The sequence below is a fragment of the Rutilus rutilus genome (genome assembly GCF_951802725.1).
Source record: "Rutilus rutilus genome assembly, chromosome: 8".
Taxonomy (NCBI): domain Eukaryota; kingdom Metazoa; phylum Chordata; class Actinopteri; order Cypriniformes; family Leuciscidae; genus Rutilus; species Rutilus rutilus.
In genome coordinates this window covers 16,762,650-16,780,923 of record NC_140222.1, presented here as the reverse complement: position 1 = coordinate 16,780,923, position 18,274 = coordinate 16,762,650, and the positions used below count along the sequence as shown (strand labels likewise).

Sequence of the window (18,274 nt, the reverse complement as noted above, 5' to 3'; positions counted from 1 at the left end):
GATATCCTCAAAACATTTTCCTAATGTGACAGAGAGAATGTTCTTCTTTTGTTATGACAAAACATTGGGACAATGTTATATTGAGATCATTGTACAAACTTTAACTTTAACAGCATTCCCAAAATATGCTCAAAATGTTGCAAGTAGAATGTTCTTCTTTTGTTATCATGAAACATTGGGACAATGTTATATTGAGATCATTGTACAAACTTTAACTTTAGCAACATTCCCAAAATATGCTCAAAATGTTGCAAGTAGAATGTTCTTCTTTTGTTATCATGAAACATTGGGACAATGTTATATTGAGATCATTGTACAAACTTTAACTTTAACAACATTCCCAAAATATGCTCAAAATGTTGCAAGTAGAATGTTCTTCATTTGTTATCATGAAACATTGGGACAATGTTATATTGAGATCATTGTACAAACTTTAACTTTAACAACATTCCCAAAATATGCTCAAAATGTTGCAAGTGGAATGTTCTTCTTTTGTTATCATGAAACATTGGGACAATGTTATATTGAGATCATTGTACAAACTTTAACTTTAACAACATTCCCAAAATATGCTCAAAATGTTGCAGGTAAAATGTTCTAATTTTGTTAACTCGTCACATTAGAAGAACGTTTTATGAAGAACATTCAACATCTCATCTCTCAATGATATCCTCAAAACATTTTCCTAATGTGACAGAGAGAATGTTCTTCTTTTGTTATGACAAAACATTGGGACAATGTTATATTGAGATCATTGTACAAACTTTAACTTTAACAACATTCCCAAAATATGCTCAAAATGTTGCAAGTAGAATGTTCTTCTTTTGTTATCATGAAACATTGGGACAATGTTATATTGAGATCATTGTACAAACTTTAACTTTAGCAACATTCCCAAAATATGCTCAAAATGTTGCAAGTAGAATGTTCTTCTTTTGTTATCATGAAACATTGGGACAATGTTATATTGAGATCATTGTACAAACTTTAACTTTAACAACATTCCCAAAATATGCTCAAAATGTTGCAAGTAGAATGTTCTTCATTTGTTATCATGAAACATTGGGACAATGTTATATTGAGATCATTGTACAAACTTTAACTTTAACAACATTCCCAAAATATGCTCAAAATGTTGCAAGTGGAATGTTCTTCTTTTGTTATCATGAAACATTGGGACAATGTTATATTGAGATCATTGTACAAACTTTAACTTTAACAACATTCCCAAAATATGCTCAAAATGTTGCAGGTAAAATGTTCTAATTTTGTTAACTCGTCACATTAGAAGAACGTTTTATGAAGAACATTCAACATCTCATCTCTCAATGATATCCTCAAAACATTTTCCTAACGTGACAGAGAGAACGTTCTTCTTTTGTTATGACAAAACATTAAGACAACGTTATTTTGAGATCATTGTACAAACTTTAACTTTAACAACATTCCCAAAATATGCTCAAAATGTTGCAAGTGGAATGTTCTTCTTTTGTTATCATGAAACATTGGGACAATGTTATATTGAGATCATTGTACAAACTTTAACTTTAACAACATTCCCAAAATATGCTCAAAATGTTGCAAGTAGAATGTTCTTCATTTGTTATCATGAAACATTGGGACAATGTTATATTGAGATCATTGTACAAACTTTAACTTTAACAACATTCCCAAAATATGCTCAAAATGTTGCAAGTGGAATGTTCTTCTTTTGTTATCATGAAACATTGGGACAATGTTATATTGAGATCATTGTACAAACTTTAACTTTAACAACATTCCCAAAATATGCTCAAAATGTTGCAGGTAAAATGTTCTAATTTTGTTAACTCGTCACATTAGAAGAACGTTTTATGAAGAACATTCAACATCTCATCTCTCAATGATATCCTCAAAACATTTTCCTAATGTGACAGAGAGAATGTTCTTCTTTTGTTATGACAAAACATTGGGACAATGTTATATTGAGATCATTGTACAAACTTTAACTTTAACAACATTCCCAAAATATGCTCAAAATGTTGCAAGTAGAATGTTCTTCTTTTGTTATCATGAAACATTGGGACAATGTTATATTGAGATCATTGTACAAACTTTAACTTTAGCAACATTCCCAAAATATGCTCAAAATGTTGCAAGTAGAATGTTCTTCTTTTGTTATCATGAAACATTGGGACAATGTTATATTGAGATCATTGTACAAACTTTAACTTTAACAACATTCCCAAAATATGCTCAAAATGTTGCAAGTAGAATGTTCTTCATTTGTTATCATGAAACATTGGGACAATGTTATATTGAGATCATTGTACAAACTTTAACTTTAACAACATTCCCAAAATATGCTCAAAATGTTGCAAGTGGAATGTTCTTCTTTTGTTATCATGAAACATTGGGACAATGTTATATTGAGATCATTGTACAAACTTTAACTTTAACAACATTCCCAAAATATGCTCAAAATGTTGCAGGTAAAATGTTCTAATTTTGTTAACTCGTCACATTAGAAGAACGTTTTATGAAGAACATTCAACATCTCATCTCTCAATGATATCCTCAAAACATTTTCCTAACGTGACAGAGAGAACGTTCTTCTTTTGTTATGACAAAACATTAAGACAACGTTATTTTGAGATCATTGTACAAACTTTAACTTTAACAACATTCCCAAAATATGCTCAAAATGTTGCAAGTAGAATGTTCTTCTTTTGTTATCATGAAACATTGGGACAATGTTATATTGAGATCATTGTACAAACTTTAACTTTAACAACATTCCCAAAATATGCTCAAAATGTTGCAAGTGGAATGTTCTTCTTTTGTTATCATGAAACATTGGGACAATGTTATTTTGAGATCATTGTACAAACTTTAACTTTAACAACATTCCCAAAATATGCTCAAAATGTTGCAAGTGGAATGTTCTTCTTTTGTTATCATGAAACATTGGGACAATGTTATATTGAGATCATTGTACAAACTTTAACTTTAACAACATTCCCAAAATATGCTCAAAATGTTGCAAGTGGAATGTTCTTCTTTTGTTATCATGAAACATTGGGACAATGTTATATTGAGATCATTGTACAAACTTTAACTTTAACAACATTCCCAAAATATGCTCAAAATGTTGCAAGTAAAATGTTCTAATTGTGTTAACTCGTCACATTAGAAGAACGTTTTATAAAGAACATTCAACATCTCATCTCTCAATGATATCCTCAAAATATTCTACAAATGTGACAGAGAGAATGTTCTTCTTTTGTTTTTATGAAACATTAAGACAACGTTATTTTGAGATCATTGTACAAACTTTAACTTTAACAACATTCCCAAAATATGCTCAAAATGTTGCAAGTAGAATGTTCTTCTTTTGTTATCATGAAACATTGGGACAATGTTATATTGAGATCATTGTACAAACTTTAACTTTAACAACATTCCCAAAATATGCTCAAAATGTTGCAAGTAAAATGTTCTAATTGTGTTAACTCGTCACATTAGAAGAACGTTTTATAAAGAACATTCAACATCTCATCTCTCAATGATATCCTCAAAATATTCTACAAATGTGACAGAGAGAATGTTCTTCTTTTGTTTTTATGAAACATTAAGACAACGTTATTTTGAGATCATTGTACAAACTTTAACTTTAACAACATTCCCAAAATATGCTCAAAATGTTGCAAGTGGAATGTTCTTCTTTTGTTATCATGAAACATTGGGACAATGTTATATTGAGATCATTGTACAAACTTTAACTTTAACAACATTCCCAAAATATTCTCAAAATGTTGCAAATGTTGTTTTGTTAACTCGTCACATTAAAATAACGTTTTATAAAGAACATTCAACATCTCATCTCTCAATGATATCCTCAAAACGTTTTCCTAACGTGACAGAGAGAACGTTCTTCTTTCGTTATAATGAAACATAGGGACAATGATATTTTGAGATCATAGTACAACTTGTTATTTCAGAAACATTCCCAAAACATCTTTTGAATGTTGCAGTTAAAATGTTATATCTTAGTTTTCATATAACGTTATAGGAACATTTTTTTAAATGAGAAAACATCCTTAAAATGTTCGGTAAACATTACATTCAAATGTTTTCTTTAGAACATTAACCAAACTTGTAGGGAATGTTAGCGAAAGTTCTGAGAACGTTCCCTGCTAGCTGGGTACTTGTATGGTTAAAAAGCGGCAAATTTCAAGACGCTGACGTCACGTCAGACTCAGGTCGTCACGTGGGTCACCCGTTTGAAAGTTCAAGACGTTCGGATGTTTGAATTTGGTACGGAGTACGCGCCATAACATCCAGCCGATGTCGAACACACTTGTGTCGCTTGTGTGATACGCGCATCGAAGTGTAATACGTAACATAGCTCTGATCTCATCTAACCGCAGCTGCAGTGACTTAATGACTGTAGCAATCAGTGATTGGCTCTTTTACTTTGAAGGCGGACATTGCTTCTCCCATTCATAAGTAATAGAAGTGAACTGTCTTTCTATATCATGTTCTATATCTATAGTCTTTGGTGGAATTCACTTCAAAATGGTGGCCCAAGTGTAAATGCTTGAGGAAATTCGCAAGTAGGCTATATCTTGAAACTTCAGCTGTGTGTTTGTTGTAGGTGGCTGATCCATTTATTGTAAGTCAAAACCATAGCGCCACCTGGTTGCAGGAAGTATGTCACTTTTATTTTCATCAAACTTCATCAGTAGCCTATAATCTCAAAAAAAAAAAAAAAAATCTCAATAAAAAAAAAAAAAAAAATTATTATTTTTATTATGACCCTCCACCTGTCTGTTTTCTATTTTAATATATTTTAAACTGTAATTTATTCCTGTGATCAAAGTTGAATTTTCAGCATCATTACTCCAGTCTTCAGTGTCACATGATCCTTCAGAAATCATTATAATATGATGATTTGATGCTCAAGAAACATTCATTATTATTATCAGTGTTGAAAACAGTTGAGTACATTTTTTTTCAAACTTCTTTGATGAATAGAAAGTTCAAAAGAACAGTATTTATTTAAAATAGAATATTTTCTAACATTATAAATGTCTTTACTGTCATTTTTTATCAGTTTAACTCATCCTTGATGAATAAAAGTATTGATTTATTTTATTTCTTTCCCCCAAAAATAAAATTAAAATTCTTACTGACCCCAAACTTTTGAACGGTAGTGTTTAATGGTACAAAAGCTTTAGATTTCAGATAAATGCTGTTAAAAACATTAAAAATCTTACTGACCCCAAACTTTTGAATGGTATACGTGTGTATATATATATATATATATATATATATATATATATATATATATACACATACATATATAGGGCTCTGAATTTTTAACCGAGGATGTTAAATTGCCTTATCGAGGGATTAAATACTGACAAAAACAAGAGAACATGAAGTCTCAAATCTTCTAAACAATAGACAATAAATTATACACCTTTTTCTAAATAAAATAAAATAAATAAAAAAACACATTTTATTTTATTTCTCTATGTGTAATATTAAATTCAGACAGATTTTTTTTTCTGTTTGAAAGAAAAAAACTAAATCAAATGTAATAGTATAAACACAAGATGGCAGCATGTGCCTATTTTTAAACAGGCCTCGGCAAACTCTTGTTAGAAATTATCAGACTATTTATTTTTATTTACCAGGAATTGAAGTTATGACAAAAAGGGAAACAGGAAGTGTCTCATATCTTTTGAAAATCATTGCTTTATTTAAAATAAATTAGGATGATATGTTGGGAAATGAGGGCTGAATGAATTTTAAATAAATGTACTATTTCTCAACTCATCTCAACTCAACTTTTATTTATAAAGCACTTTGAAAACCATTAGAATGGACCAAAGTGCTGTCCATAAAGGCTAACCAATAACTCTAAAATACATACAAATATTAAGTTACATTAAAACAAGACACAAGAGAATCAAACAACAAATCACTCACAGTTCTAATCAAACGCCAAAGGCCTGATTAAATAAATAAGTCTTCAATTCCTTTTTAAAAATATGAATGCCTGATGAGGTTTTTAAGGATAGTGGCAACACATTCCAAAGTGCAGGAGCCGCAACAGAAAAAGCGCGATCTCCACTACGCCTCAAGCGAGACCGTGGGACGGTTAGGAGCATATTCTGTGAGGAGCGAAGAGGACGTTGAGACTTATAAGGAATTAACATGTCTTTTATGTACTCAGGAGCTTGACCATAGTGCTTTAAAAACAAACATCAACACATTGTATTGTATTCTGTATCTATAACAGGTAGCCAGTGAAGGGATATCAATAAAGGTGTTATGTACAATAAAGGTACTATTTCACATCAACATGTTTCTTTCTTTAAAATTTAAGATTAATTTACGACACTAAACAATATTCTAATATTAAAAATTAAATGTATTTAAAAATTAGATGTATTATATCACTCTGCCTTATGCTTCATTACAGATGCAACAGCTAGGACTCACCACTGCACTCTGTATGAAACTGTACAATGGCCCTCCCTCTCTCTCAGAAGAAAATTCCATTTATTGATTTTTATTGCCAAAGCACCAATGGGTAAATTACCCATTTACATTTCAAATTTACTTACTTACCAAAACAGTGTTTACAGAACAAGGTCGTCAAAAAAAAAAAATATTACTAATGATTCCATCAACAAAAACAGAATTTGGTAAAAAAAAAAGCTTTTTCATCATATGCACCAAATGTCTGGAATGAACTCCAAAACACCTTAAATTTAGAATCAATTCCATCTATTAATATTTTTAAAAACCTTTTAAAGTCAACTCTGGCTGAAAGGTGTAATTGTTTTTAATTAGGTACCCTTTAAATTATATGTTTGTATTTACTTAAGTTAAACAATGTCTTGTTTGTATATGTATAGTCTATGTATAGAGATTTGTTGTGTAGTATGTCATTTTTTGTCCTGTCTCTTTTAATGTTTTTTCTTTGCAACTTTTTGGCCGCCTATCTTGACCAGGACTCCCTGGGAGAAGAGTTACTGTAACTCAATGGGACTTTTCCTGGTTAAATAAAGGTTAAATAAAAAATAAAAAATAAATTCTCATATTAATTATACATATACAACACATATATTAAATTGAATAACAATAATAATAACATTATATATAATAATAACAGAAAAAAGAGTGAGATTAGGGGTTTAGAGAGAGAGAGAGAGTTTGAATGACAAAATAAAGGCATAGAACCAGTATGGAACGCTGTCTAAAAAGTTTAATATAATTAGTTTTCATAAAAAGAGCTTAAGAGAAATTCCTCTGGACTTACAAAATTTTGAACTGCAAATTATAACTTCATGCTTATTTGAAATTGACCTATTACATCCTTTGACATGAATGCTTAACTTATGTTGTCAACTTATTGGTTATACAATTTTTACAGTGAAATTTTACTAAATTTAATGATCTCATGGGTCTTTGTGGCTGTTGTGGTTCATGGTCATAGTGGCACCAGTAATGTGGCATACAATTATTTACTTTTACTTTAAATGCATATTATACATCATGCACAGTTTCCCTAAAGCCACTGGCATGGCGGTGGCGCAGGGGCTTGGGCCTGATGATTGTTGTTTGCAGCTAAATTTTTTACATTTTATTCTTTTTTTTTTTCCATTGGAATATTTAATGCTAACTTTATAGCTCGCTGCTGGAAAAGATATTATTGAGGCCAGTAGGGGGCGCTCTCCTTGCAGAAGTCTATCTGTCTGTCTGTTCGTCCTTCCACATTTTTTAAATAACTTTATTAAGCTAACATCCAAGGCTTTTTTTTTTTTGATTTAAATTTAGGTATTTAATAATTCATTTTCAATTCTGTTAAATTTCAGGAATTGAATTGAAAATTAGCTAAAGGAATTCTAAATTGTCACAACAATGGCACACACAAATAGTAGGCTACATCAGCAGTGAATTAACTAATTACCAAAAAATTAAAAATTTAAAAAAAAAATTGAGAAATAATGTCAATTGTTTGCAAATTATATTAATTGTATTCTTATTTACTAAATAATATATTAACAAACTTATTATTTGTTTAACCATAAAACAATGATCTGTATTTTCGCTCAATGTATTTATGAAGAACATTTACTGTCTGATGTGTCAATTCACTCCATACTTTTTGCTAAGTTGTTTTTGAGGTTGTCAAGTAATTAATTAGATGACTAGTTTGTTGCATATTCTAATAATCAGTTGCAATTGAAATCGAATGCTCATACAGAAACACTGTGAGAAATATAAAATAATTTGTTATTGTTGTTGTTATTAGAATTAGATTATTCTTTTGTGATTGTTTAGCCTATATTTATAGACCGTTGCACCAAGGTGTAGAGCACAGTGATTTTTTTTCTAATTATTATTTTTTTTTTCTTGTCTTATATTTTCCTTGTCATTTTCTGTATTTTTGCAATTCCTTCACTTCCTAATGCATATTTTGTATTGGATTGTCTTGTCAAAGACAAGTACTCAAAACGGGGTGGCAACACTGTACCAAGAAGAAAAGAGATAATCATCTAGTCCAAACAGCAGGTGGCGGTAATGCTCGTTTTTAGTTTGTGATCCGCCGTAATGAAGAAAACCGTTAGAGTCTCCGCCATTGCGGTCTTCTGCGCTTTGCTCGTTTGCTACAGTTTTCCAAATTTGGACAAGTAAACGTACTTATTCTTTAGTTGGTTTTAAATCATCGTGTAAATGATTTAGTCAGCCACAGTCGGTATAGAAATCTCTATTTTGGTATTTAGTATGGTTAACAATCATCGCCTTTAGTCGGTAGGGTGTGGCTCAGTAACAAACAACGAATATTAAAAACAATCGAAGTTAGGTTTTGTTGAAATCTGCAACATGAAGTACACCTTCAAATTCTTTCAGATTGTTCTACTAATATGTGGTAAGTGCTCGATTTCTTTTTTTTTTCTTTTTTTTTACACTTTCGGTTTCACTTTTAAAGTGATAACAGCGTTCATTGACTGTTGTCTTCTTCCTGAATTTAATTAACTTACCTTATGAAAATGATCACATTTATTTAAATTATTTTGGACATGCACTCCTATTTAAGGATAAATAAATTAAAACCGGATAAAGCAGTTTTTGCAATGTGTGAGAAAAACTAGTTTAGATAAAGATAATGGACTCCGGTTGCTAATAGTTTCCCCAGGCAGGATGAGAAATGAACACAATCCACTTGAGTGACTAAACAATCGCTACTCCGATTTAAAGGGTCTGAGATAGAAGACATTGTTCCGGTGTTACAATATATTCGGTTCCTGAAATATTTGGTTCCAATGGGTGGAGCTACCATGAATATTCACGAGACCAAAGCGTGGGCGGGGCGACAAATAAAAGCGAGTGGAACGGAAATTATTAGCGTTCGCTGCTCATTTTGTTTTATGGATTATTTATTTCAAACAGGTAATAAAGTTGAACGAAGTTAATCTTAAACTACTCGTATATATTTTATAAATAATTAATCGTTTTGTAGCATGTGTTTCAGTACTCTGAGTTTACCTGAAGTGAACTAACCCTGTAGGAAGCGTAAGACCTACAATAAAGGCATATTCTCCAAATATTCCCATATTAGTTGTTGCTGACATTATGGAACTGTTCGTTTCTCATGAGTGACTGAGATTATGATTTTTAAAGGTGTGTGACTGCTGTTTAAATAAATATTTACAAATATATTCTTGTGTCTTTATTCTGTCTTCCAAAGTTGTCTGCATATTATTAAAATAGCCTTTAAATTATAGGCTGATAGCTCAAGACGACATAAGAACTTGGAGTTGCATGTTGCATGCTTTGGATGTTGCTTTATACTGACTTAACTGAAAATCGTTTTGATATCTTACTTTATCAAAGGTTATCATAAATGTTAAGCTTCAGATGCATTAACAGTTGTTTTCTCTAGCAATGCTTTAGAACATTTGTCAAATTAATTGATAATAATGACTAACCATTAATCATAAAAATTAGGCCTACATCTTATCAGTTTAGTAATGTTATCATTCTTATGTAATCTTTTTGAAAACAAGTGAACAAGTGTCTAGATCATATTTAGGATACGTATAACTTTATGCATATAATTTTATATTATAAGAATTATATGTATTATATTCTTTAAATGAGAATACTTTTTAATTAAATGTCCATATCCCACCACACCTGAGAAACTGACCTCTATTTCTGACCTCTATGTCTGTGCAATTTACTATTGTACACAGCTTTGGCCAATAAATAATTGGTTCAGTACATATAGTTTGTGAAGCATCCAACATCCAATTAGCTGTGGTGATGTTTTAAAATAATAACGAGTCTCAACCACAATTCATATAAATAAACCTACCCATCTTTAATAAATTTGTCATTTTGGCTGTAAATATAGATAAGGAAATGTTTAAAACCTTGTATGAACTGAAAAAATCTGGAAAGGTTCCTCATGGTGTTTCTAAAAGAAATTAAAAATATGTCCTTCTTAGAAGGGCACATAACTTCACAATGAGAGGTGAGTTAAGTAACACTTAGTGATTTCTGTCTCTTCATGATCAAAACATACTACTTTTAGATGAGGTCTTATACTATATTATACAGTGAGGTTTTTATTTGCCCTATATGCAAATACCCTTAATTTTGTACTCCCATGCATGATATCAATGAAAGAAAATTTGAAATTTGGCATTGCCAAATAAAAAAACTAAATTAAATGAATCAATTTGCTACAGTTTTGTCTCTGTTTTATTACAATTAAGTGCACTTACCTTTGGAATGGTACATTCAAAACTACAAATTGCACAAACTGAGTATATTTTAGTTGGACCTTGCTATATACATCAATACAATTGAAATAAGTATCACTTAATTTGACCAATGTTCTAAAGCATTGCTAGAGAAAACAACTGTTAAAGCAACTGAAGCTTAACATTTATGATAACCTTTGACAGTTGTGTATCAAAAAGATTTTCAGTTGAGTGTAAAGCAACATTCAAAGCATGCAACAACATGCAACTCCAAGTAGCCCATGCTGTCTTGAGCTTACAGACAACTTTGGGAGACAGAATCAAAACACAAGAATATAGGCTATTTGTAAATATTTATTTAAACATGCAATAATAGACATTTAAAAAGCTTAATCTCAGTCATTCGTGAGAAACGAACAGTTAGGAGTAGTTTAGGACAAAACGCGATCTGAGGCGCTCACGCTAATAATTTCTGTTCCACTCGCTTGTATTTGTCGCCCCGCCCATGCACGCTATGGTCTCGTGAATATTCATGGTAGCTCCACCCATTGGAACCAAATACCGAATATATTGTAACACCGGGTAATTCCGGTGGAAACGCGGCTATTGTTTGCGCTCTCAAACCACCAGGCGCTGTTGTCGTGCAAATGAACGGCCAGAAAAAGTTTTCTGTTTTCAGTTAAAACGGTGTTGAGTAAATTTCATTAAATTTGATTTCATAGTGATGCTATAATTGCTATTATGAAATATCCTCAATTAAATTATGGGCAATTAAATATGCAAATAAGTATGCTTATATAGGTTGCGTCACAGAATAAATAAAATCTCTCCCACTTAGTGAAGTTACGTCCCAAAGGCGAAAAATCTGCAAATGAATCTCAACAATGGTGACATGCTTAATGCGTTAATGCATGCTGGGAACCACCAGAGTAAAAAACGGGCTCCCAGCATGCATTGGGGCTTGGAGCATGTCACTGTTGTTGAGATTCATTTTCTGATTCCTAATGACAGATCAAGATGGCGCCGCGGATGGCTGCCTCGGTGTGGAGCTCTCCAGTCATTGTGTTGTTTTTGTTCGTTTGTTCTGCGTTTAGTCATTCTTTTCCTATCAGTTTCACCAAAGACGAACTTCTGGACATTAGGAAACACACACCAGACAAGCTTTTTACAGATTTTGATTACTCAGACGTTTTACTGGACATTCTCGTTGGAGGCGCAGCGGTGTTGTTAAAACGCGCGGTCAGACGCAAACGCGGGAAGCGTGCCGGCGCGCTGGTTAAACTCCGCGAGCGCGGCCTCCGCACTGCACTACCCAGTATTCATCTTGCGAATCTCCGATCTCTTCCTAACAAAATGGACGAACTTCTTCTCCTCACCCGCACTAACAAGGATTTTTTAAACTCCGCTGCTCTGTGCTTCACTGAAACCTGGCTGAGTGAAGCCATACCGGACAACGCACTACATCTGCCGGGCTTCCAGCTGTTCCGAGCGGATCGCATCGCGGAACTAACGGGGAAAACGAGAGGTGGTGGATTGTGTTTCTACATTAACGAAAGTTGGTGTTCAGATGTAACAACACTGAAGAAGATGTGCTCTCCTAATTTAGAGGCGCATTTCATAAACTGTAAACCTTTCTACTCGCCGCGGGAGTTTTCCTCATTCATTCTCGCGAATGTTTACATTCCTCCAGACGCGTGTGTGAGCGCGGCGCTACAACAGCTGGCTGAACATATAGCTGAAATGGAACAAAGGTACCCAGACTCTCTTTTAATCATTCTTGGGGATTTTAACAAAGCAAATCTCTCCCGTGAACTGCCAAAATACAGACAGCATGTTACATGTCCTACCAGAGACAGTAATATATTGGACCACTGTTACACCACGATAAAGAATGCGTATCACTCCGTCCCACGGGCAGCTTTGGGGCTCTCTGATCACTGTTTGGTTCATCTTATACCGACCTACAGGCAGAAACTGAAATCAGCTAAACCTGTATTAAGGACTGTAAAAAGATGGACCAACGAAGCAGAGCAGAATCTACAGGCCTGCTTCGATTGCACTGATTGGACTGTTTTTGAAGCTGCAGCCACCGATCTGGATGAGCTCACAGATACTGTAACATCATATATCAGTTTCTGTGAGGATACATGCATTCCTACCAGGACATTCTTTTCATTCACTAATGATAAACCATGGTTTACTGGGAAACTCAAACAGCTTCGTCATGCCAAAGAGGATGCTTACAGAAGTGGGGATAAAATCTTGTATAACCAGGCCAGAAACAAACTGACAAAGGAGATCAGAGTTGCTAAAAGAAGCTACTCTGAAAAGCTGAAAAAACAGTTTTCAGCCAACGACCCGGCATCAGCCTGGAGAGGCCTGAGGAACATCACCAACTACAAATCACCATCCCCCCCATCTGTGGAGAATCAACAACTGGCTGACACTCTCAATGCATTCTATTGCAGGTTTGAGAAGCCCAGACTCACACCTCACACCCGCCCTGATGTGCACTTCACACATCCACCATCACCTCCTGCAACCCCTCTCCTCCCCCCTTCTGCCATCCAACCTGAGCTTAAGGTCTGTGTGGAGGACGTGAGCAGAGTCTTCAAAAAACAGAAGACTAGGAAAGCTTCAGGCCCAGACGGCATCTCATCTGCTTGTCTAAAAGCCTGTGCTGACCAACTGGCCCCAGTCTTCACGCAGATCTTCAACAGATCATTGGAGCAGTGTGAAGTTCCCTGCTGCTTCAAACGCTCCACTATCATTCCGGTTCCCAAAAAAACAAAAATCACTGGACTTAATGACTACAGACCTGTCGCTCTCACGTCTGTGGTCATGAAGTCGTTTGAAAGACTGGTGTTGGCCTATCTGAAGGACATCACCGGACCCCTGATGGATCCCCTTCAGTTTGCTTACAGAGCAAACAGGTCTGTGGATGATGCAGTCAACATGGGACTGCACTATATCCTGCAACATCTTGACAGACCTGGGACTTATGCACGGATCTTATTTGTGGACTTCAGTTCGGCCTTCAATACCATCATCCCTGATCTTCTCACAGCCAAACTGACTCAGCTCTCCATGCCATCCACAATCTGTCAGTGGATCTCCAGCTTCCTGACGGACCGGCAGCAGCTAGTGAGACTGGGGAAACTCACATCCAGGACCCTCACCATCAGCACTGGCGCCCCCCAAGGGTGCGTTCTCTCCCCACTGCTCTTCTCCCTGTACACTAATGACTGCACTTCTAAAGACCCCTCTGTCAAGCTCCTGAAATTTGCAGACGACACCACTGTCATCGGTCTCATCCAAAATGGTGACGAGTCTGCTTACAGACTGGGGGTTGAACAGCTGGCTGTCTGGTGCAGTTATAACAACCTTGAGCTGAACACACTCAAAACAGTGGAGATGATCGTGGACTTCAGGAGAAACACCCCAGCACTCCCCCCTCTCACCATCATGAACAGCACTGTGGAAGCAGTGGAGTCATTCAGGTTCCTGGGCTCTACCATCTCCCAGGACCTGAAGTGGGCAAATCACATTGACTCCATTGTGAAAAAGGCCCAGCAGAGACTGTACTTCCTTCGCCAGCTGAAGAAGTTCAATCTGCCACAGGAGCTGCTGATCCAGTTCTACTCAGCCGTCATTGAGTCTGTCTTAAGCACTTCCATCACTGTCTGGTTTGGTTCAGCTACCAAATCGGACATCAGGAGACTACAACGGACAGTCCGGACTGCAGAGAGGATTATTGGTGCCCCCCTGCCAACCCTCCAGGACCTGTACTCTTCCAGAGTGAGGAAGAGAGCAGGTAAAATCATCACAGACTCCACTCACCCTGGACACCCCCTGTTTGAACTGTTACCGTCAGGACGGCGACACAGATCACTGGCCACAAGAACTTCCAGGCACAGGAACAGTTTCTTTCCACAGGCCATTTCCCTTCTGAACACTTAACATGCCCCCCAAAGCATATGCCTGTAAGTGCAATACTCCCACTGTCTAGTGCAATAAACTCAGGTGATATTTATATCTATATTATTCATACTACTCAAAATACTGTAAATATGTTTATAATCTGTAACATGCGCTAGACTCCCACTGTCCAGTGTAATATTCTCTAATTCAGGTGATATTTATATTATTCATACTACTCAAAATACTGTAAATATGTTCATAATCTGTAAATGTTTATTCAGACTAAACCCAACTGTGACCCTACTTTTTTACTTTTATACTATTTTTATTTATTTTTTATATATTTTCATTCTTAGAATTTGTATTACTATGTTCTTGTTGTATTTGTATTTGTATATGTGCACTGGAAGCTTCAGTACCAAGAAAAATTCCTTGTGGGTGCAAGCACACTTGGCAATAAAGCTCTTTCTGATTCTGATTCTGATTCTGATTCTAATACCTATGTGTCTAAAGATTTTTTTTTTTTTTCCCAATGTATTTAAACTTTAAGTTCCTAATGTCTGATATGTGGCATGAAAGTATTGTTGGTGAAAATCATCTATTAATGTTTACTATTAATGTTCTATTAACAACTTTACTGACCTACATAGTTTTTGTTTCTGGCTTCCTTTGCAACAAATTACAAAGACCACAACCTGACATAAAAAGTCAAGAGTCAAACTGGCCAACTAAAGTAAACATTGATCAACATAATGGTGACCAAATATTTTCAATAAAACATCTACATCTAAACCTCTGTTAATTCTCAAAAAGAACTGTAGATGAATGAATGAAAGAAATAAAGTAAATCTGCTCAGTGATAAGTGATGGTAATGCTGTTTGTGGAGTTGTTTAATCATCCTCTGCTGAGATCTTGAGAGATTTAGGGGCTGTTTACATGACACTGTTTTCAACTAAAAACGTAAAACTTTTTAATGCATTTTTACAGTTCGTAACATGACTACAGCGTTTTTGGTGCCTGAAAATGCACAATTTTGAAAGACGATGACGTCATGCTTATTACGTGTTTGTTCAGTCTATAGTGTTTCATTCAGAAGGGTAGGGTGCTGTGGTTAGATATTCTAGCTCCACCCATCAGGCCCACATTACATTCACTGCTCCTCCCTGGTCTAGTGAGGAGGAGCTACACCATCTCCACCCATTTGCTCTGCAGTGAGCAGCTTCTTACAAAACTGGCTGGGACACAATTACATAGCCCAGGTGATACTAATTTGGGCCCCACATGGGTGTGCTGGCTGGGGATACTGCATACATGAACACTTGGTAACTTCAAAAGCTGTTAAAATAAAAATAATCCCTTCTTCAAAATATCTCTGAAACAGATTCCAATGTAAATACACTTTTGAGAGCAAGGTAATGTGCCTCAACTTGACAGTGTCATTGTATTTTTGGTCCTCAGACAGGAATGATCTATGCAATTGTTTTTATAGAGGGAATTGAGATACATTTGAAGAGTTCAGATGCAAAAGCCTCTAAATGCCATTTGAAATTTTCTTATAGAATGATCATTTTTATCAAGCTTGTATATTTAAGTTCAGTAATTTCACTTAAATGATAATTAATAGGTAATCTTCATTGCCATTTAAGTGAAATTATTGAATTTAAATATACGAGCTTGATAAAAATGATCATTCTATAAGAAAATTTCAGATGGCATTTAGAGGCTTTTGCATCTGAACTCTTCATTTGTAGTTTCAACAATATTTCTTTTTCAGACATTCCCCTTTAAATAAGTATCAGCTGGGTGCAAAGTGAACCACATTGTTTTTTGACCATTGAAACATTGAACCATATAGGGCCTTAACATGCCAAAAGGCAAGTATGCTAAGAACCAAAATGTAAAATCATATGAGATATCTTTAATACTTCTTGAGTTACAGGTATGTAAACTTGGGGAAAATAATACTTCCGGTACTCATGGGAGAAAACAAGATACATTTCTAGTTTCAACATTATTTATTCTTCAGATATTCCTCTTTAATAATAAAAAAAAAGTATTAGCTGTTGCATGTCCCACATTTGATTTTGACCATTGGAAATGTGTACAATATACCAATTTACTCACTGAACCGCAATACCGCATTAAGATCTCCATATTTCTGGGATTGAACCATACGGAGTGTGTAAAATGAAGATTTCAAAGAAAAGTTTAAGAACCAAAATCTAAAAGGAAGCATTAAGAAGTCTTTAATACTTATTGTAAGTTGCACGCATGCAAACCTTGGAAATGGGAAAACCATGAAAAGTGCTTCTCCCCATTTTTAAAGGGTGACTATTGGTATATAATGCAACAAAGATTGCTAAAGTCAACAGATTTCACTAACAGACCTACCAATCTCTGTGTAAAAAAAAAAAAAAAAATCATTTCTACTATTCTACATTTTTACTATTATCTGTAATTTGGCTCAGAATCTCAGGTGGAAATTGTCAAAAAATAAACCAGTGTTGAGGATGAAAACAGGTGCTGCAACAATGCAAATTATAAATAAAAGAGAGATTGTTTTTAACATTTAAATGAAGTAAACATTCTGGCAGACCCCATAAACCAAATTATGAACCCGTAAATGAGCATAATAGGGGCCTTTAATTAGTCAAATTGTGCTTATTGTGCAAGCCTGATCTGAGTTAAATCTGTTCAGTAAAATCACCAGCAGTGTTATATGAGTTTAATCTCTGAGAAACTGTTTCTGTTTGTTCTGCAGGAGTGTTTGGTGTTGAAACAGATGAAGTGAAGAAAGAGTCAGTGATGGAGGGAGATTATGTCACTCTAAACACTGGTCTTAATGAAACACAGGGAATAATTCTGATACTGTGGAGGTTTGGAGATAAAGGTTCCACTATCGCTCAAATCGATAGAAAGGATATCTCATATCCTAGTCACATTGACATATTTAGAGGCAAACTGCAGCTGGATCAAACTGGATCTCTGACCATCAAGAACATGAGAACCAAACACTCTGGACTTTATAAACTACAGATCGACCTCAACTCTGGGACCTCACGTATGACATTCAATGTCACTGTCTCTGGTGAGAATACCTTTATTATCGATAGTTAGATGTTTTCATTTTTTTTTTATTTTTTTTTATTAAACTGAATTAAGCTGAGATTTCACCAGCAAATCTGTTAGGCTATCTGTTCAACAGTCTTACAGAATTGTAGTTTCTCTATCACAGTCATGCTGTTGTTCTGAATATCATCACAGCTGTGATTGGGCCACATATGATCACATTGTAACATATATATGTTATAAATATATGAGGCTATGAGGACATCTAGTGGTCATCTGATATAATGACATCCAGAGTCACGTGTGTATGTTTTATTACTGAGGTCAGTTAAATAAAGTTATGTGATGGAGCAGGAGCTCGTGTTCTCTGTCTGTCTAAAGAACAGAACACACATGACTGAACAGCAGCATGATGGCGAGTGTGATACTGCTAATATATACTATAGTTTTAGAAATAAATTCATATTGATTGACTTACATTTCACACACAATTTGGTCAGATATTATTAGTTTG

General features: G+C 34.6%; 2 protein-coding genes and 1 long non-coding RNA gene across 3 annotated transcripts in view; 1 reads left to right on the top strand and 2 right to left on the bottom strand.

Annotated features, from left to right (window-relative positions):
• LOC311295870 (elastase-1-like) overlaps positions 1-18,274 on the bottom strand; it is a 199,550-nt gene that overhangs the window by 112,874 nt on the left and 68,402 nt on the right. The gene's annotated exons all lie outside the window — the stretch shown is intronic.
• Positions 1-18,274, bottom strand: part of LOC311295873 — a 183,348-nt gene that overhangs the window by 144,771 nt on the left and 20,303 nt on the right. The gene's annotated exons all lie outside the window — the stretch shown is intronic.
• Positions 8,572-18,274, top strand: part of LOC311295851 (cell adhesion molecule CEACAM3-like) — a 29,966-nt gene continuing 20,263 nt past the window's right edge. The window contains exons 1-2 of the mRNA XM_084417380.1: positions 8,572-8,929; positions 17,453-17,779. Of these exons, the coding sequence (XP_084273506.1) occupies positions 8,884-8,929; positions 17,453-17,779 (373 nt within the window). The 5' untranslated portion in view covers positions 8,572-8,883. The remainder of the gene's footprint in view (positions 8,930-17,452; positions 17,780-18,274) is intronic.